We start from the raw sequence: 21160 nt of genomic DNA, 5'->3' as shown, positions 1-21160 counted from the left end.
TATCCGTGCCTCTCATAATCTTATACACCTCTATAAGGACCCGCTCAGTCTCCTACGCTCTAAAGAAAAAACCTCTCCCTATAATTCAGATCCTTTTTTCTGCAATAATATCAGAATTGTGTGTGGAAAGCTGTAGTCTGTCATTTTTAAATATACACATATGAAGCAATAAATGCAAAGAATCATCCCTGTTTAATATTCCATACCGTCAACAGAAGAAAGGGCTACAATTGTCTGTTGTTTGGCTACTAATTTATGAAATGTAATTTGAGGGTATCTGTTCAGCTCTTTGTGATGTTTATAAATTGGCCCACCTTATATTTTTGCATTTTTGCTATGAAGAATATGTATTTTTTTGCTGTCTGTCCAGAATGAACTGTGTACCAGTACCTCCTGGGAGCTGACCCAGAGCCTGTCTGTCGTCTTTGACCTCTATGCCTCTGGCTCTGGGAAACGAGGTATGTAAATTAGACATGAAATGAAACTAAACTTTGCTGGGCTGAGACAGTACATACCTCTCTGAGGGTAAAGGGCAGCTTTATGTATTGCCCTTGGGCTTTTTATTAAGGGGTTAAAATGGGTAAAAACCAGCACCAACATGGCACCTTTCTCAGAATTCCAGTCAATTAAGTACTTCTGGAATTTAGTCACTCTTTTGAGGGAGGACAAAGGTAATGACCACATCTTTATTTTGTTCTGATGTTGATGGCAGACACTGGGAAGAACTTATAAACTCTCGTTTTCTTTGCCTAGTTCCATGAAAACTTTTCAGTTCACTTAATAGGACAGCTGGGATCTTGGGTTAATGTTTCATCTAAATGATACGCAAAACCCCCTCAGTACTGAAATGTTAAGCTTTATTTGTTGAATCGTGTCTTGAGTGGAGTTTGAACCCACAGCATTCTGACTCGAGATGGGGTGGGTTAGGGTACCACCAGCTGAGCCAAGCCCAATATTTTAGGTTGTATAGTAGGGCTAATAATATTTCTACACGTTACAGAGCAGTCGTGGGAAAACTATTGGAGAAAATGGTAAAGCAGATAATTAATCTCCACTTGGAGATGCAAAGTTTGACCAGGGATAGTCAGCTTGGCTTTGCCAGAGGAAAATCATGCCTAACTAACTTGCGTTTTTGAGGAGGTGGTCAGATGTGTTGAGGAACTTAGTGCAGTTGATGTAGTTTATATTGATTTCAGCAAAACCTTTGAAAAGGTTTCACATGGGAGACAGTTTAAAAAAAGGTAAAAACACATGGGATCCAGAGTAACTTGGCAAGTTGGATCCAAACTTGATTTAGTGGCAGCGGAAAGAGGGTCGTGGTAGAAGGCTGTCTGTGAGAGTGGAGCCTGGTCTTCCTTATTGTTTGTGATATATAATTTATGTAGAATAAACTGATGCAGTGGTGTTGGTGCGGGGGCTCTGTGGGATGGGGATGTATGTTTGCAGATGATATGAAGATTAGCTAGATGATTCAGAATGAGGAAGAAGATCTTCGGTTACAGGAGGATATAGACAGATTGATCAGATGGACAGATCAATGGCAGATGGAGTTTAACCCTGAAAGGTGAGGTTATGCACTTTTTAAGGCAGGGAGGGGACTATGCCCAAAACGTTGACTCTCCTGCTCCTTGATGCTGCCTTGATCATCTGTGCTTTTCCAGCGGCATGCTTTTTGACTCTGACTCTCCAGCTTTTGTAGTCCTCACTTTCTCCTAGAGTGTACTCAACGAATAGCAAGATGGTACGAAGCTCAGAGGAACAGAGATCTTGGAGTGCTCCTCCATAGATCCCCTGAAGGCAGCAGGACAGGTTAATGTGCAAAGATTTGACTTCCACAGCCTTCTGTGGCAAGACTTCCACTGATTCACCATCCACTCGCCAAAGACATTCCTCCTCGGTTCTAAAGGTTTGTCCCTGCACTCTGAAGCTGTGTCCTGATGCCTCGTCCTAGTGGAAACATCATCCTCTCCATGTCCATACTATCCAGGCTTCTCAGTATTTGTAAAAGTTTCAATGCGATCCCCTCTCATTCTTCTAAACGCTACCAAGTACAGACCCAGAGTTCTCAACTGCTCCTCATATGATAAGCCTTTCATCTCTGGGATTGTAAGTCTCTTCTGGATGCTCTTCAAGGCCAGCACATTCCTTCCTCAGAAATAGGACCCAAAACTGGTGACAGTATTCTAAATGCAATCTGTGAAGCGATGAAGGAAGGCTGGAAAAGTTCAGGTTGTTTCCATTAGAACAGAGAAAGTTGAGGCGGAACCAGATAGCACCGTATAAGATTATGATGGACATGATAGATTTCCCTTCCTTGAAGAATCAATAACAAGGGGCATAATTTCAAGATGAAAGGCAGGAGGTTTAGAGAGGATTTGAGAAATGTTTTCATCCAGAGATTGGTTAGAATCTAGAATCCATTCCATGGGAGAGTAGTTGAGGCGGGTAACCTCACTACCCTCAAAGTACAAACATAGCATTTGAAATGTCATAACATTCAAGGCCCTGGGCCAAGTGCTGGAAAGTGGGATTATGTAGATAGGTCAGCACAGACTTGATAGACAAAGGAACTCTTCTGTGCTGTATGACTCTAGGATGTACTCCATGTACTCCAATACCCAAATTGAAATACTTAGCTGTTTGTCTGGTACCTTATCACATTTTCTGGCCAAAGACAGTGAATCTCCGTCAGATCAGGCAAATGACTTTAAATGTAAGAGATTCAGAGATCAGATACAGACACATGATGCAATGCTAATGCCACATGCAAGCACACACCAAAATAAGAGGATAAAGTAGATGAATGCATGACTAGAAAGATGGTACAGGAGGGAGCACTTTAGATTCCTGAGGCACTGTGACTGCCTCTAGGGAAGATGGCACCTGTGAAGCCAACAGGTTGCATCTGAACACAGCTAGGACGGAGTTATTTGTGGGGCATTTTGCAAGTGTCATTGGAAGGGCTTTTAACTAATTTGGTGGGAGTGTGGAAACCAAGGAGAATAGAACATAGGGTGTTACAGCGCAGTACAGGCCCTTTCACCCTCAATGTTACACCGATCTGTGAAACCAATCTGAAGCCCATCTAACCTACAGTATTCCATTTTCATCCATATGTCTATCTGAATACCATTTAAATTTGGTGAGTCTACTACTGTTGCAGGTAGTGCGTTCCATGCCTTTACTATTCTCGTAGAAGAAAAACAACAACTGACATCTGTCATTTATCTATCACCCCTCAGTTTAAAGCTATGCCCCTCATGCTAACCATCACCATCCTAGGAAAAAGGCTCTCACTATCCACCCTATCTAACCCTCTGATCATCTTGTGTGCCTCAATTAAGTCACCTCTCAATCTTCTTTTCTCTAACAAAAACAGACTCAGGTCCCTCAGCCTTTTCTTATAATACCTTCCCTCCATACCAGGTAAAACCTAGTAAATCTCATCTGGACCGTTTCCAGAGCTTCCACATCCTTCCTATAATACGGTGACCAGAACTGTACGCAATACTCCGTGTGACTGCCCCAGAGTTTTGTACAGCTGCAGCATGACCTCATGGCTCCAAAACACAATCCCTCTACCAATAAAAGCTAACACACCGTATGCCTTCTTAACACCCCTACCAACCTAGGTGGCAGCTTTCAGGGATCTGAATACCTGGACGCTGAGATCTCTCTGTTCATCTATACGACCAAGAATCTTACCATTACTCCTTATTCTTGTTGCTCTTTCATCTCATTTTTCTGCATTAAACTCCATTTTCCAACTCTCAGCCCAGCTCTGCAGCTTATCCAAGTCTCTCTGTAACCTGCAGCATCCTTCGGCTCTATCCACAACTCAACTGACCTTAGTGCCATCTGCAGATTTACTAAGCCATCCTTCTACACCCTCATCCAGATCATTTATAAAAATGACAAACAGCAGTGGACCCTAAACAGATCCTTGTGGTACACCACTAGTAACTGAACTCCAGGATGAACATTTTCTACTTTTTGTCATTTATATAAATGATTTGGATGCAAGCATAAGAGGTATAGTTAGTAAGTTTGCAGATGACACCAAAATTGGAGGTGTAGTAGACAGCGAAGAAGGTTACCTCCGATTACAGCAGGATCTTGATCAGATGGGCCAATGGGCTGAGAAGTGGCAGGTGGAGTTTAATTCAGATAAATGCGAGGTGCTGCATTTTGGGAAAGCAAATCTTAGAAAATTATACACTTAATGGTAAGGTCCTCGGGTGTGTTGCTGAACCAAGAAACCTTGGAGTGCAGGTTCATGTCTCCTTGGAAGTGGAGTCGCAGGTAGATAGGATAGTAAAGAAGGCGTTTGGTATGCTTTCCTTTATTAGTCAGAGTATTGAGTACAGGAGTTGAGACGTCATGTTGTGCCTGTACAGGACAGTGGTTAGGCCACTGTTGGAATATTGCATGCAATTCTGGTCTCCTTCCTATCGGGAAAATGTTGTGAAACTTGAAAGGGTTCAGAAAAGATTTACAAGGATGTTTCCAGAGTTGGAGGATTTGAGCTACAGGGAGAGACTGAATAGGCTGGGGCTGTTTCCCCTGGAGTGTCGGAGGCTGAGGGGTGACCTTATATAGGTTTACAAAATCATGAGGGGCATGGATAGGGTAAATAGACAAAGTCTTCTCCCTGGGGTCGGGGAGTCCAGAACTAGAGGGTATAGGTTTAGGGTGAGAGGGGAAAGATATAAAACAGATGTAAGGGGCAACGTTTTCACACAGAGGGTGGTATGTGTATGGAATGAGCTGCCAGAGGAAGTGATGGAGGCTGGTACAATTGCAACATTTAAGAGGCATTTGGATGGGTATATGAATAGGAAGGGTTTGGAGGGATATGGACTGGGTGCTGGCAGGTGGGACTAGATTGAGTTGAGATATCTGGTCGGCATGGACGGGTTGGACCGAAACATCTGTTTCCATGCTGTACATCTCTATGACTCTAAATCACCCTCAATCCCATGTCTCCATATTTTGTGCAATAGCCTAGCATGGATAACCTTATCAAATGCTTTACTGAACTCCATATACACCAATCACCTGCTTTACCCTCATCGACCTGTCTGGTCATCTTCTCAAAGAACTCCAATAAGGTTTGTCAGGCATGACCTACCCTTCACAAAACCATGTTGACTATCCCTAATCAAATTATTCTGTTCTAGTTGATTATAAATTCTATCTCTTGTAACCTTTTCCAACACTTTATTCACAACTGAAGTAAGTTCTATAATGATCAGGGTTGTCTCTACTCCCTTGCTTGAACAAGGGAACAACATTTGCTATCCTCCAGTCTTCTGGCACTATTCCTGTAGACAATGACAACATAGAGATCAAAGCCAAAGGCTTGGCAATCTCCTCCCTGGCTTCCCAGAGAATCCTAGGATAAATTGCATCAGGCCCAGAGGATTTATCTATTATCACACTTTCCAGAATTGCTAGCACCTCATCCTTGTGAACTTCAATCCCATCTAGTCTCGTAGCCTGTATCTCGTATTCTCCTCGACAACATTGTCTTTTTCCAGTGTGAATGCTGACGAAAAATATTCATGTGGCGCCTCCCCTATCTCATCTGACTCTACACACAACTTCCCACTACTATCCTTGATTGGCCCTCACCTTACTCTAGTCATTGTTTTATTCCTGATATACCTACAGAAAGCCTTAGGGTTTTCCTTGATCCTATCTGCCAATGACTTCTCATGTCCTCTCCTGGCTTGTCTTCGCTCTCGCTTTAGGTCTTTCTTGGCCAACGTGTAACTCTCAGTCGCCCTAACATAAGCCTTCTTCTTTCTCTTGATAAGAGCTTCAACTTCTTTAGTAAACCATGGCTCCATTGCTTGACAACTTCCTGCCTGACAACAGTAGCTGTTCCTTGAATAAGCTCCACATCTCAATTGTGCCCTTCCTCTACAATTTCATCCCCCATCCTATGCATCCTAAATCTTGCCTTATCGCATCATAATTGCCTTTCCGCCAGCTATAACTCTTGCTCTGCGGTATAGACCTATCCTTTTCCATCGCTCAAGTAAACATAAGCGAATTGTGGTCGCTACCACCAAAGTGCTCACCTATCTCCAAATCTAACACCTGGAATAGTAGAGGAGAATGCCAGGACTTGCAAAATACTGAAGGTACAGCTGGCACTAGCACAGAGAATAGTAGGTTAGATGAAGTTGGAGTAGTGGGCGAACAAAGGAAGTTCAAAATATGCATGAATGTAAATGTATGAACTATAGTAAACATAGTCAGGGAGTTGAAGATAGAAATTGCAAAGTGGAATTGTTATGTTGTGGCTGTGGCTGTGGCTGTGACAGAGACCTGGCTCAAGAAAGAGCAAGATTGAATATAAAATATTCCTAGCTATAATTTGTTCAGGAAAGGTAGGCAAGGCAAGAAAGCAGGAGGGGTGGCAATAGTGGTTAAATTGTATGTTGTAATGCAGGTGAAGGAAGATATCTTAGAGGATTCAAGGACTGGGTGAATTTGGCGAGAGTTACTCTATAAAAGAGTGAGATTACATTGGTTAGTGTAGTCTACAGACCTAGATTAGAGTGGTGCTGGAAAAGCACAGCAGGTCAGGCAGCATCCGAGGAGCAGGAAAATCAACATTTTGGGCAAAAACCCTTCATCAGGAATAGAGACAGGGATCCTGCAGAGTGGAGAGATAAATGAGAGGGGGGTGGGGAGGTGGGGAGGTGGGGAGAAAGTAGCATAGAGTACAATAGGTGAATGGGGGTGGGGATGGAGATGATAGGTCAGAGAGGAGGGTGGAGTGGATGGGTGGAAAGGAAGATAGGCAGGTAGGACAGGTCATGGGGACGGTGCTGAGCTGGAAGGTTGAAACTGGGGTAAAGTGGGGAAGGGAAAGTGGTGAAGTCCACCAGTTTCACCAGTTTCCTCCTTTCCCCTTCCCCTACCTCACCCCAGTTCCAACCTTCCAGCTCAGCACCATCCCCATGACCTGTCCTACCTGCCTATCTTCCTTTCCACCTATCCACTCCACCCTCCTCTCTGACCTATCACCTTCATCCCCATCCCCATTCACCTATTGTACTCTATGCTACTTTCTCCCCACCCCCCTCTCATTTATCTCTCCACTCTGCAGACTCCCTGCCTCTATTCCTGATGAAGGTCTTTTGCCCAAAATGTTGATTTTCCTGCTCCTCTGATGCTGCCTGACCTGCTGTGCTTTTCCAGCACCACTCTAATCTAGAGTCTGGTTTCCAGCATCTGTAGTCCTTGTTTTTACCTTCTACGTAGTCTACAGACCACCAACTCATGGAAAGGATGTACAGGAACAGATCTGCAAGGGGTTTAGAGATATGCTAACAATGTAGAGTTGTTATAATGGGGGACCTCAATTACCCAGATGTAGACTGGGACACTGGTAATGTAACCATGGAGTGTCCCTGGATTGTGTAGTTTCCTACAGCAGCATGTGTCCAGTCCAACAAAGCATTGTTGGAACTGGTCCTTGGAAATGAGGTGGGTCAAGTGGATCAAAAGTCAGGGGGCAGCATTTTAGGAGATAGAGATCATTGTGTCATTACGTTCAGGATGGTGCTAGAGAATGATATGGAACAATCCAGAGTAAGAAGGATAAACTGGTGGAGAACTGACTTTAATGGGGCAAGAACAGAGTTGAGCAGGATTGACTGGAATAAGAGATTGGTGGGAAAAGCTGTAGCTGAATCATGGGGCACCTTCAAAGAGCAGTTGATTCAGGTACAGTGAGGGTATATTCCTTCTAATGGAAAAGGTAGGACAAGTAAATCCAGAGTTAATTGGATGGCAGAGAAGGTAGAAATTAACATTAGAAAGAAAAAGTATGTTAATGATAGGTGTTAGGCAGAAAATACAATTGAAAATCAACAGGGATATCAATGGTCTGGGCGGGGTGGGTAGTGAAAAGACAGATAAGAGACACAAAGAGGAACTATGAGAAAAGATTAGCTGATAATGTAAAGGCAAATCCCAAAGTCTTCTGTAGGCATATAAATAGTAAGTGGTTTAAGGAGAGGTGGTGTCAATGGGAGACTAAAAAGGGACCTACAAATAGGAGGTGAGGTGTTTGAAATCTACCCAGGTCATGGTAAGAGTAGGAAACTGTCACTACATGAGTTCAAAATTAACAAGGAAGAAATCTTTGATTGTCAGCACTTAAATTTGAAAGGTACCAAAACAGGATGAAATGCATCCAAAGAATTTTAAGGAAACAAAGGTAGAAATTATGGGGTCTCTAGCCATATTCTTTCAGTCTTCTCTAGACTCGAAGGAAGTACCAGAAAACTGGAGGATTGGAAACATTCCAGCCTTGTTGAAGAAAGATTACAGATGTCTCTAACATGAAAAGAATTGTGAACTACGAGGAGGACCATGCGGAACTCCAAAAGGACGTTGACAAGTTGGTGGAGTGGGCAGATAAGTAATAGATGAGGTTCAGTGCAGAGAAGTGAGATGATGCACCTTCGTCAGAAGAACATTAAAAGACAGCATAAAATATATTATAAAGGTGGTGCGGGAGCACAAGGACCTGATGTATATGTGTACAGATCTTTGGAAGTGGCAGGGCTGGTGGAAAAAGCAGTTAATAAAGCATACAGTATTCTCTGCTTTGTTACTAGAGGCATAGAGTGCAAGGAAGGTGATGGGTGAAGTTGTACAAGGTACTTGTTGCACCTCAACAGGGGTATTGTGGATTGCCACATTAGAGGAAAGATGTGAATGTACTGGAGAGAATACAGAAGTAATTTGCAAGAATGGTTACAGGAATTAGAGATTTCAGTTATGAGGATAGATTGAAGAGGTTGGGCTGTTAGAAAGAGTAAGAGTATGCAATTCAGTCCTTTGAAGCTGCTCCGTTTCAGTATGATCACAGCTGATAATTCACCTCCGCATCCTCTTTCCACATTCTCCCCAAATCCTTTGATCCCTTTAGTTCTAAGAACTATATCTATATCTTGAGAGTCTTCAATGTTTTAACTTCAACAGTTTCCTGTAGTAGTGAATTCCACAGGCCCACCACTTTCTGGGTGAAGAAATTCCTCCTCTTTGGGACTTAAAAGGCCTATCTATTATCCTTAGACTGTGACTCTGGTTCTGCATTCTCCGGTCATTGGAAATATCCTTCCTGCAAGTACCCTATCTAATCCTGTTTGAATTTTATAAGCTTCTGGGAGATCCCTCCTCAATCTTCCGAACATGTTTTAAAATTGATTTGTTAGGCGTGGGTGTTGCTGGTTGTACCCAGTCCCAGTCTTGAGAAGGTGGTAGTGTGCCGCCATGTTGAACCACTACAATTTGTGTGCTGTAGGTAGACCCACAATGCGCTTATGGAGGAAATCCCAGAGTTTTGACGCCATGACAGTGAAGGAATAGTGATATATTTCCAAGTCAGGATGGTGAGTGGCCTGGTGGAGAGCTTGCAGGTGGTAGTGTTCCCACCACTTCAATGAATATATTCCTAACTGATCAAGCCTCTCCCCACATACCAGTGTGGCTATCCCGGAATCAGTCTGGTAATCTTTCTTTGCACTCCCTCAATGGCCAGAATGTCCTTTCTCAGATCAGGGGATAAAACTGCACATAATGTGCAGTTCTCCTTGGAGAGAAGAAGGCTGATAGGAGATTTGATGGAGGTTTTCAAAATCTTGAGCAGGTGGATGGAGTAGAGGGGGAAGAGGCATATATCCAAAGTGATGTGCAAACAAAGCAAGGGTGATGTGAAAATAATTTCAAATGGCCTGCAGCTGCACCATTTTAGTTCTATGGTTCTGTAAAAGGACACTTTGTTAAACAACAGAAGTTATACTTAGTAGAAGGCAATCACTCTTGTAGCTTTAGTGGTCTTGCTTCTCAGTGACTTGGAGCAGCTACAGGTGATTTGAAGTTTCTCATAGAAGCAGGCCCTTCAGCACACCATCTCTATGCCTTCCAATAAACACCAAACAATGCTCATCCCATTTACCTGCACTTGGTTCATTGCCTGGCATTTTAAGTGCTCGTGCAGATGCTTCTTAAATGTTGCAAGTGTACATGGCTCCACCACCCTTTCAGGCGCATGTTCCATATTTCTACCATCTTCTGGGTGAAAGAAGTTTTCCTCAGATCTCCTCTAAACCACTTACCCCTTACCTTAAACTTGTGATCTTGGACACATCTGTTATCGGGAAAAGGTTCTTCCTATCTACTGTCTATACCTTCCATAATTTTGGATACCTCAATTATATCCTCCCTCAGCTTCCTCTGCGCCAGGGAAAAGAAAGCCAGTCTGTCCACATAACAGACTTTTCATCTCGGGGAATATCCTGGTGAATCTCCTTTGCACCATCTTTAGTGCAATTACATCCTTCAGATAATGTGGCAACCACAACTGCACATAGCATTTCAAATGTAGCTTAACCAATGTTTTAAAAAGTTGTAAGAAGATTTCCTTGCTCCTGTATTCCTAGTCCCTTAATGAAGGCAATCATCCCATATGCTGCCTTAATCATCCTGCTTACTTGTGCTGACACCTTCAGGGATCTATGGATTTGTACACCAAGATTTCTTTATTCCTCAGTGCTCTATAGAGTCTTACATTTTAGGAGGTCTAATAATGAATGAATTGTATCACCTCACAATTATCAGGATTAAATTCCATTTGTCATTGTACTGTCCAGTTTTTCAATATCAGACTGTTACCTGAGACCATCCGCCTCATTATCAACAGCACCCTAATTTTTGTGTCATTCTGTTGATTTTTGCCCCTTTTGTTATTGTCTTCCAATCTGCACAACAGTTCTCTCCCCTCTCTTTTTAACTCCCTGCAGACTGAGGTCTGTTGTGTTCTGATGTTGCATTCATACTTTGATCTTCTTATTGTGTTTGCTAATGATCATGGACCTTGGTTGCAATCTGAACAGGATACCCTCAGCACCCAAACAACCCACCGTTCATTTCGTTCTTGTATAACCATTTGTTAGTCGTGATAATTGGTATTCTTGTTCAGTTGGAACTCCATAGTCCATTGATCTATATGTTTCAAAACATATCCTTTGATCATAACTGGTACCAAATTTGGACATGGGTCCTTACTTCCCTTAAGTTATTTACACCATCAATTCCTGTTACAGTGTGAACTCTATTTAACACAGGCCATGGGAATTACATGTCTAGAATACACGTATTCATCTCCAGGAGCTCCAGCAAAATACACAAAAATAATTGAAAATCTGAAGGTACAGTAAATAGAAAAGATATATATTTCCAATAGAAATATAAGTTAAACTGAGTAGGAGCAGTGCAGTTCTCAATCCTTAATACACATATGAGCACAGAAAGAACTAGGGGTGCTGATCATCAGAAACAAAATAAATCACTAGAGAAACTGGTTTAGTTCTGAAGAAAAGAATTACTGGACTCAAATGCTGTTTTCTCTCCACAGATGCTGCCAGACATGCTGAGTTTCTCTAGCAATTTCTGGTTTAGTGTCATGAATAAACAGAGACTGTTTGTTTCTAAATATTGCTAGGCCACGTGTCATTTACTTTGCTGTATTGTTGGTATCTTATAGACTGGTCACTGTTCAAGATGTTTTCACGGACCTTGACGGAGGTGTGCCCTTTAGCATCACAAAGTACAGTTTATGTGGACGTCACAGACAGTGATAAGGTACAGAACAGATTCTGATCCATATTTGAATTTTCTCAAGGTCTACCCAAGTGGATATATCAAGGAGTTTGGTTCTTTGTTGGTGGTAGGGGTGGTGATGGATTTGGATCCCTGGTAATGGTGATTGGGTTGGGAGGAGTGGGGGGAAGTTGGTTCAAGTGCAGTGGCAGAAAAGGGGATAGCTCTTTGGCAGTGGCAATAGCGGGGTTGGTTCACACTTGAGATTAGACAGCATTTACAGTCTGAAAAGTGGGGTGGGTGTCACTAGTGGTCACACATAATGTTGTCGATTTCCAGTAGAGATCATCTTAAGGTACAGAACAGATTCTGATCCATGTTTGAACCTTTTCAAGGTCTACCCAAGTAGACTTATTGAGGTGTTGGTTCCCTGGCAGTGGCAGTAGTGGTGGTGGGGATGAATTAAAATTAGAATTAGAATTCCTACAGTATGGAAACAGGCCTTTTAGCCCAACAAGTCCACACTGACCCTCTGAAGAGTAACCCACCCAGACCCCTTCCCTACATTTGCCCCTGACTAATGCACCTAACCCACATATCCCTGAACACTATGGGCAATTTAGCATGGCCAGTTCACCTGGCCTGCACATCTTTTGGACTGTGGAAGGAAATCCACACAGACACAAGGAGAATATGCAAACTCCACACAGACAGTCGCCCAAGGCTGGAATCAAACCAGGGTCCCTGGCACTGAGGCAGCAGTGCTAACCACAAAGCCACTGTGCTGTCCGGTTCTCTAGCGATGGTGAGTGGGTTGATGGGGAGTTGGTTGTGTGGTGGTACAGTGTTGGTCCTATAGCTGTAGTGGTAAGAGTGACTTTGTGGCAGTGAGAGAGGTTGGTTCTCTAGCGATGGTGGTTGGGTTGGTGGGGGAGTTGGTTCTCTGGTGGAGGTGGGAGTGTTCGTGCAAATCAGGAACTGATGTTAACAACCATTCTGAGCTAAAGTCAGTTCAGTGGCTTTTATGGCTGATTTCAGCCAAATGATTCCCTGAACAAGTTGGGCCATGTGTATCTCCAGGGCAGTATGTTTGGGGGATGTAGGAGATAATTTAAGAGGTGGAACAGTAAACCAGAGAGTGGAATGATGTCTTGTACCGGTAAGTTTAAAAACATCATTGGTTGCAGATAAGTAGCGGGTCCTGATTTGGTCCTTTTGCTGCACGTAGTTGTTGAATTTTCATAGGATCGTAGAATCCCAACAGTGTGGAAACAGGCCATTCAGTCCACGCTGACCCTCTGAGCATCCCACACTGATCCATCTCCTACCTCTCCCTGTAACTCAGCATTTCCCAATGGCTAACCCACCTAGCCTGCACATCTTTGGACTGTGGGAGGAAACCGGAGCAATCGGAGGAAACATCCACACAAATGTGGGGTGAATGTGCAAACTCCACACGACCTGAGGGTGGATTCAAACCCAGGTCCCTGTTGCTGGTCCTGCTAACCACTGAGCTGCCGTGTCACCCTAAAATGAGCAATGGATTTAGGATCATCATTACATTCTTAATTCCAGATTTTTATTGAATTCACATGCCACAATTAAAAATCTGTGTCTCCAGAATACTACCTGGTACCAACATACCACTATGTCATTCCCTCTCCCTATGGGGTGAAGATATGGAATAGTGTTTTATTTGCGTAGTTTTTCCGTGAAAACATGACTGAAATAAATGTTGCTCTCAACGTTCTAGGTTAATGACACGCATGAGCTGACGCCACCAGCACCCTCTGTGCTTAACACAACAGTGCATGGGAAATGGAGATCCTATGCTGTGTACAACCTGCTAAATCCTCATCTTTACAGCACATCATCACACTCCTTAAACATAGCATTAAAATGGAAATTGTCCAAGCAGTTTGGTAAGTACTTTGGTATGTTGCTACCAGTTAGTGCCAGAACATCAGATGGACTCTGCACATACTGGAATGGAGTCTACAGTAGACTGAACGCCTACATAGAGAGTCTACAGAGAATCTTAGCAAATTTCAAGCCTCTTCTGCTTTTTGTCTGGAAGCATTTCCTAATTTCACTTCTGAAAGCCTTGGTTCTCATTTTAGATTATTTGCTGCCGCCATCATAGAATCACACAGTACACGACAGACCCTTTGGCCAATTGAGTCCACACTGACTAAACTACTCTAAATCTACACTAGTCCCACTTTCTAGCACTTGGCTTAGTGTCTTGAATATTATGACATTTCAAGAGCCCATCTTCACACTGTTTAAAAGGTTTTAGTGCCTCAACTACCCACCTAGGCGGTGCGTTCCAGACCTCCTCCACCCTCTGGGTGAAAATATGTTTCCTCAGACCCCCTTTAAACCTTCTGCCTTTCACCATAAACCGATGCCTGCTTGTTATTGATCCTTCAGCCAAGGATCTTCAATTGCTTTCTATCCATCTTGTCTATGCTTCTCATAATCTTACCCCATTCCCAATTTCAAATTAGCAGAAATAATTTTTCCCAATCTGTTGTTAGCTGTCCAGCTAGAAGGCAAGACTACTGATGCCTGCATAAAATCCATTCCAGTCTGTCTTCCCATTGACAATAGATGGGCTGAAATCTCAACTGTATTTTTCTCATTTCTCAATTCCATTCCAGTTGTCGTGGCAGGGTGGGGTGAGGTACTTTTCTACTTAGAGAGAATGACCGGGGTAAAGTCCGACAGAGATCCAAGTGCTAACTGTTGGACTATTTACCACAGTCTCCATTATGTTATTATGGAGACATTTAAGTGTTTAAAGCATGAGGTGAATTTGGAATGCTGTAACTTACACCTGCGGTATTAGTAAATTAAATTGCTTTTAAATCAATATGCATTAGCCGCATAAGATGAGGCTTTGATTTTTTTTTTGTGTTGCTCTAAACCGCTATTACACAATGATTTGATTGTTATTTCTACTTTCAATATAGCGATACCTGAAGTGCCTGTATTTAAAGCTGAGAGGTATGTGAGTGGCTTTGGCCTTCAAACAGGTAAAATCAACACTCTGGTCTACAATAACCATCCATACCGGGCGTTCCCAGTGCTGCTGATGGAGATTGTGCCCTGGTACCTTCGACTTTATATTCACACACTTACCATCACCACCAAGGGCAAAGAGAATAAACCAAGTAAGACCATCCTGTTTTTCCTCCCTTCCCTTCCCATCCCTGCTCTCTTTTTTTTTTCCCTTTCTCTTACCAGCCACCTTTCTCCCTCCTCTGATGGAGTGAATATCTGTTTCTCAGCCTCTGTAATCAGAATTGTTGTTTGTACTACCCTGAGATGGTGCTGTTGAGCCACGAGAGGTTGTAGTTCCCATGGCTCCACCAACAGCCAACCAGTGGAACAGTAGCTCAGAAACATGTGACAGTTAATACGAGGTGGGAACAAAGGTGTTCCGCCCAGTGAAATTAATTTGCAAAGCGCTGTAGTTCTTCTAATGAGCATCTAATTTGTTTTTGATTCACACAAAAGTTCTGCCTCTGTTTTCCTACCTAATAGAGCATTCTAACTGTATTTTGTTATGGCTAACTGCTCTGGTTATCCATAAAATATGAGAGATTTGCCTAATTTGACTGATATGCTACATTTATTTATAGCCCAAGGGGTGAAAATGAAAATTTCCCTTCCTCCAACCCGAGTGTCAACAACATAAAAAATTTCTTGGTTAATGATTGTTGCTGGAAAAAACAGCATTAATTAGACATTCCTGCTATCCTATTTGCATTACACTACTACTGTTTTCACAATAAACTTTGCTATAAGCAATTGGCTACATCATAACAATTTCTCATGCCCTGCCATGTTTGATGACAGGTTATATCCATTACCAGCCGGCCAGAGACAGAGAGTGCCCTCATCTACTGGAAATGCTGATTCAGTTGCCTGCTAAATCTGTCACCAAGATTGGCATCGAGTTTGAGAGAGCACTGTTGAAGTGGACTGAGTACCCCCCTGATCCCAACCATGGCTTCTACGTGGGGTAAGGAGCTAGAAATGCAGTGACATCTGGGTACTGTTCAGCTCGGTTTGTGTTCGGGCTGTAAATTAAATTTAGGAACAAGAGAAGGGAAAAATAAAATGCAGATCCACAAGGTTTGATGTTCGATGAGGGGACGTATGAGGCTGCGTGTATTTGATTAAATCAGAATTTCGATTTAGTTTAGATTACAGTGTGGAAGCAGGTCCTTCGGCCCAACAAGTCCACACCGACCTGACCCTGCACATCTTTGGATGGTGGGAGGAAACCGGAGCACCCGGAGGAAACCCACGCAGACACGGGGAGAACGTGCAAACTCCACACGGTCAGTCGCCTGAGGCGGGAATTGAACCCAGGTCTCTGGCGCTGTGAGGCAGCAGTGCTAACCACTGTGCCACTGTGCCGCCCACGGTGTTTTCTTCAGCTGAGCATCCTATGAATGCCATTTCCAGATGGAACAAAAAGCAGAAAGAAAGCTTATACCATCCCCAAGTGACAGGGAGCAGCTGTCTGTCTAAAGGTGGTGCTGTAGCATGTTAAATAAAGTATTATTGAGTGACAGAGAAAATGAGGAGAAAGTGAGGACTGCAGATGCTGGAGATTAGAGTCGAAGAGTGTGGTGTTGGAAAAGCACAGCAGGTCAGGCAGCATCTGAGGAGCAGGAGAATCAACGTTCTGGGAGGCTTCTGTCTGAAATGTCGACTCTCCTGCTCCTCTGATGCTGCCTGACCTTATCTGGAATCCCTTTGTCAAATGGAAACTAGGTCAGATGCCACCTGAAATGTTACATTCATTTTGGAAAGATCTATTTGGTCTTTGAGTGCTTGCTTAGCTTTACCAGACAATATTGGGGTTTAAAGGATTATGTTATGACAAACAGTTGTATACACCTTTCCTAAATTGAATGGATTGAGGTGGACTTAATCAATGCTTTTAAAATAATCTGTGTTTGATGTTTAATAAGTGAACCATCTCTGTCTTGACAAGTACAGAACAAGTGATTAAAATATTAGTGCTCAATCAACTTTCTCCTAAATAGCTGTGAATGCAGGAAGGTCAAATGAAATTTTCAAGACTGAGATCAACAGGGGTTATTTCATTGGGATTTTGGAACAATGGCTTTGTAGAATCATGATCTACATTAGATGAGGGGCTGAATGGCCTCTTCTTGTTTCTCTATTTCTAAAGTGTTAGAGTAGGAAAGGATGCCAGGAGAGTACAAAGCAACCTAAACTAGACCACTTGTAACTTATTATCCCGGGGGCTCTTGATTGCTGAAGTATGTTAATGTTGTACAGGTCCTTTATCAAAGCTGTTCATTTTCACTTCCTGTGGGAGTGAAGTAATTTTTAGTAATTCTGATTTGCTGCCTACAAATTGACTGAGGCCAAGAGTAATGCTTGGCCTAAACTCCGTGGATGTGTGTGATTGTACATTCATTAGTAATGTGTCACACTGGCTTTGCACAAGCAGTGTGTTCTCTTTCCAGAGCGATATATGTAAGATCATGTCATGAATGCATATAGTCTGGCTCTTGCTTAGAAAACATTTTTTTTTCTATATAAACATTAAATGTTTCTCACTTAACATACACGTTTAGTTATTGCATTTCTATCAAAATACTTTACTATCTGAAAACAGTAAAACTGAAGAGATTGAGAATGTATAAACTAAAACCGAAAAAAACAAGAAAACTGCTGCAAGTACTTAATCACTAATACAAAAATTAAAACAAATGAATCTCTTTAAAGGTTTTGCAAAAGAAGTCTGTCTCCTTACTAATTAAATGTTTAATGTCAAGGTAAAGGTTAAAATGCAGGTAAAGGTTAATTTACAGTGACACGATGAGATAGAGCCACATGAGCATACAAAATTGGCGTAGGATTGGGCTGCTTGGTCCTGCTGTACCTTTTGCAATGAACATGGCCGATCTGAGTATAGTCTTAACTCTACTGTCATGCCTGTAATACCCCATCCCCCTCAATAACCTCAAGTCACTTGTCAATCAAATCTGTCTTTCTCGGTCTTGATGTGGAGGTGCCGTTGTTGGACTGGGGTGGACAATATTAAAAATCTCACAACACCAGATTATAATCCACCAGGTTTATTTGGTAACTACCTGACGAAGGAGCAGCGCTTCAAAAGCTTGTACTTCCAAATAAACTTGTTGGACTATACTCCGATGTTATGTGGTTTTGAATGTATTGAATAATCCAGTCTCCATGAAGTCTAAGGAAGAGAATTCTAATTGTTTATTTGGAATGCTTATTCCAAATACTTCTCTGCAAAAAAAATTCCTCCTGATCTTCATCTTAAATGAGAAGCATTTATTTATAATCAGTGCCTTCCTTGTTCTGGATTCTATTATGAGGAAATGCATCTACTAGAGTTCCCTCAAGGTCTTATGTTTCATTAAGATGACCTCTCATTCAACTCCAGTAAGTATAGGCTAACACAGCTTACCTTTTTCTCACAAGATGGTCCCTCCATCCCAGGAATCAGCTGGCATGGTGGCAATGTCTCTGGACTAATAATGCAGAGCCCCAGGGATATGAGTTCAAATCCAGGATTTGAATTCAATAAAAAAAAAAGGGAATTTAAAATAGCTAGTCTGAAGATGACTGTCGATTGTCATAAAAATCCATCTGGTTCATTAATTTCTTTGGGGAAGGAGACTTTGCTCTGGGTCTGGAATCACATCTGTGTGCCTTAATTGCCTTCTAAATTGGCCAAGCCAATCATTCAGGTTATGGGCAATAAATGCTGACCCCTTTTTAAAAAAAAATAGTAAGGAGAGACTAAAAATTCCCACCCCCAGGTGTGAATTGATTCCATTGACTTTTGTCTTTTAATGTAACTTTTACATGAAGAGAGTGTTGCTGAACAAAGAGACCTTGGAATGCAGGTTCACAGCTCCTTGAAAGTGGAGTCGCAGGTATATCGGATAGTGAAGAAGGCGTTTGGTATGCTTTCTTTTATATTGGTCAGAATATTGAGTACAGGGGTTGGGAGGTCATGTTGCGGCTGTACAGGACATTGGTTAGGCCACTGTTGGAATATTGCGTACAATTCTGGCCTCCTTCTTATCGGAAGGTTGTTGTGAAACTTGAAAGGGTTCAGAAAAGGTTTACAAGGATGTTGCCAGGGTTGGAGGATTTGAGCTATAGGGAGAGGTTGAATAGGCTGGGGCTGTTTTCCCTGGAGTATCTGAGGCTGAGGGGTGACCTTATAGAGGTTTATAAAATCATGAGAGGCATGGATAGGATAAATAGACAAGATCTTTTTCCTGGGTTGGGAGAGTCCAGAACTAGAGAGCGTAGGTTTAGGGTGAGAGGGGAAAGATATAAAAGAGACCTATGGGGCAACCTTTTCATGAAGAGGGTGGTGCATGTATGGAATGAGGTGCCAGATGAAGTGGTGGAGGCTGGTACAATTGCAACATTGAAAAGGTATTTGGATGGGTATATGAATAGGATAGGTTTGGAGGGATATGGGCCATGTGCTGGCAAATAGGAGTAGATTGGGTTGGGATATCTGGTCGGCATGGACAGGTTGGACCGAAGAGTCCGTTCCATGCTGTACATTTCTATGGCAGTTAGACTTGATGTTTTTATACAGTTTTGATTCCTGTGCAGTGCACACAGATTTCTGCTGCTGAAAGGGCAATTCACAGGTTTGATCATTTGACATATCTTGAATCTTAAGATTTCTGGAAATCATTTGGTGGTGTTAGAAGATAGAACAGCAAAGTACAGGCCCTTTGTCCCTCGATGTTGTGCTGACCTTTTATCCTACTCTAAGATCAAACTGTCCTACATACCCTTCATTTTGCTATCATCCATGTGCCTATCCAAGAGTTGTTTAACTGTACTTACTGTATCTGATTCTGCTACCACTGCTGGCCGTGTATTTCACACACCCACCATTCTCTGTGTAAAGAACCTACCTCTGACATTTCCCCTAAACCTCCTTCCAATCACCTTAAAATTATGTCCCCTTGTGATAGCCATTTCTGTCCTGGGAAAAAGTCTCTGGCTATCCACTCTATCTATGCCTCTCATCATCTTGTACACCTCTATCAAGTCACCTCTCATCCTTCTTCGCTCCAATGAGAAAAGCCCTAGCTCCCTCAATACTTTTCTCATAAGACAATGCCCTCCAATCCAGGTAGCATCCTGGTAAATCTCCTGTGCACCCTCTGTAAAGCTTCCACATCTTACAATAATGAGGCAACCAGAGCTGAACACAATAATCTAAGTGTGGTCTAACCAGGGCTCTATAGAGCTGCAGCATAACCCCGCGGCTCTTCGACTCAATCCCCTGTTAATGAAAGCCAACACACCATATGCCGCCTTAACAGCCCCATCAACTTGGGTGGCAACTTTGAGGGATCTATGGACCTGGACCCCAAGATCCGTCTTCCTCTACACTGCTAAGAATGTCACAACTGAATAGCTGGAGGTATGTCGGAGCAGTGTGTGAAGGTTCCATCACCGAAAGAATGAAGTTTGGTGTCTGGATATTCGGCATGTGCCCTGGTTATTAGAGCCTGTTGCTGGCTTAGTGGTGGCGCCATGGTGCACCGAGTGGTAGAAGGCTGATGAATGTGAAATATCGCATGAAGGTGCATTCACTGACCATGACAACCCACTTGAAATCATTTCAAAAGGAATTGGATAAACAGTTGGAAAGACAAAGTTTACAGAGTTATGTGGAGAAGGCCTGGGAGTGAGACCAGCCAAGTTATTCTTGGAAAGGCATACTGGGTTCAATGGTCTCTTGTGCTGAAACCATTTTATGATCCTGTAATTCAATGAATGATGGGGTCAGACAGCAGTAACTGATCTTTTTGGCTACCTGCCTCTGATCCCTTCTGAAGGTGGTTCTTTTTTAAAAATTATGTTTTATAGGATATGGGCATTGCTGGCATAACCAGTGTTTGTTGCCCGTTCCTTAAGAAAGTGATTATGAGCAACTGCTTTCTTGAATTCATGCACTTCATGCTGTTTAGGTATATCCACGGTGCCTTGAGGGCTTCTGACTTCTTGCAGAGGCATGGTGTGTTTCCGCTTTTCATTTCTACTACAGAGTTCCACATCAAAAGAGATGGAGCCCTGTGCCTTGGTGTTCCACTTCCCTGCAATAAAATCCTGCAGCAGTCTTCTATCATTCAGTGACCTTCACTTTAGGAGGGACACACTTCCATTAAGAATAGAAAGGCTGTCTGCTCAATGTGTAGTCAGCAAATACTGCTTGACACCTTGCTGAGTGCTCTACAGTTAGCTAAATCTGGAGGATGCATTATATGCATACTGCAAACTTACACCGTGGTGCTCATTGTGGCTGGCTGTGACTTTCAAGTCCATTCTTTTCCAAATAAAAAAAGTGAAAATGAACAGGGTAACTAAAGAAAATAAAGCGGAAGACTAATTATATCAGACTCTGAATGTTAATTGTTTCTCTCTCTACAAATATTGCCAGACCTGCTGAGTTTCTTCTGTATTT

The 21160-nt window shown here is 42.6% G+C and overlaps 1 protein-coding gene across 1 annotated transcript in view; it reads left to right on the top strand.

Annotated features, from left to right (window-relative positions):
• Positions 1 to 21160, top strand: part of pigt (phosphatidylinositol glycan anchor biosynthesis, class T) — a 37288-nt gene that overhangs the window by 9646 nt on the left and 6482 nt on the right. Inside the window, exons 6-10 of the mRNA XM_043676995.2 lie at positions 371 to 458; positions 11573 to 11670; positions 13382 to 13550; positions 14604 to 14804; positions 15493 to 15658. Of these exons, the coding sequence (XP_043532930.1) occupies positions 371 to 458; positions 11573 to 11670; positions 13382 to 13550; positions 14604 to 14804; positions 15493 to 15658 (722 nt within the window). The remainder of the gene's footprint in view (positions 1 to 370; positions 459 to 11572; positions 11671 to 13381; positions 13551 to 14603; positions 14805 to 15492; positions 15659 to 21160) is intronic.

Source organism: Chiloscyllium plagiosum, unplaced genomic scaffold (genome assembly GCF_037043375.1).
Source record: "Chiloscyllium plagiosum isolate Xiang-an unplaced genomic scaffold, Cpla_swu_hap1 HiC_scaffold_15, whole genome shotgun sequence".
NCBI classification, from domain to species: domain Eukaryota; kingdom Metazoa; phylum Chordata; class Chondrichthyes; order Orectolobiformes; family Hemiscylliidae; genus Chiloscyllium; species Chiloscyllium plagiosum.
Note: the sequence above shows the minus strand (reverse complement) of the source record. Positions and strands in the feature narration are given on the sequence as shown.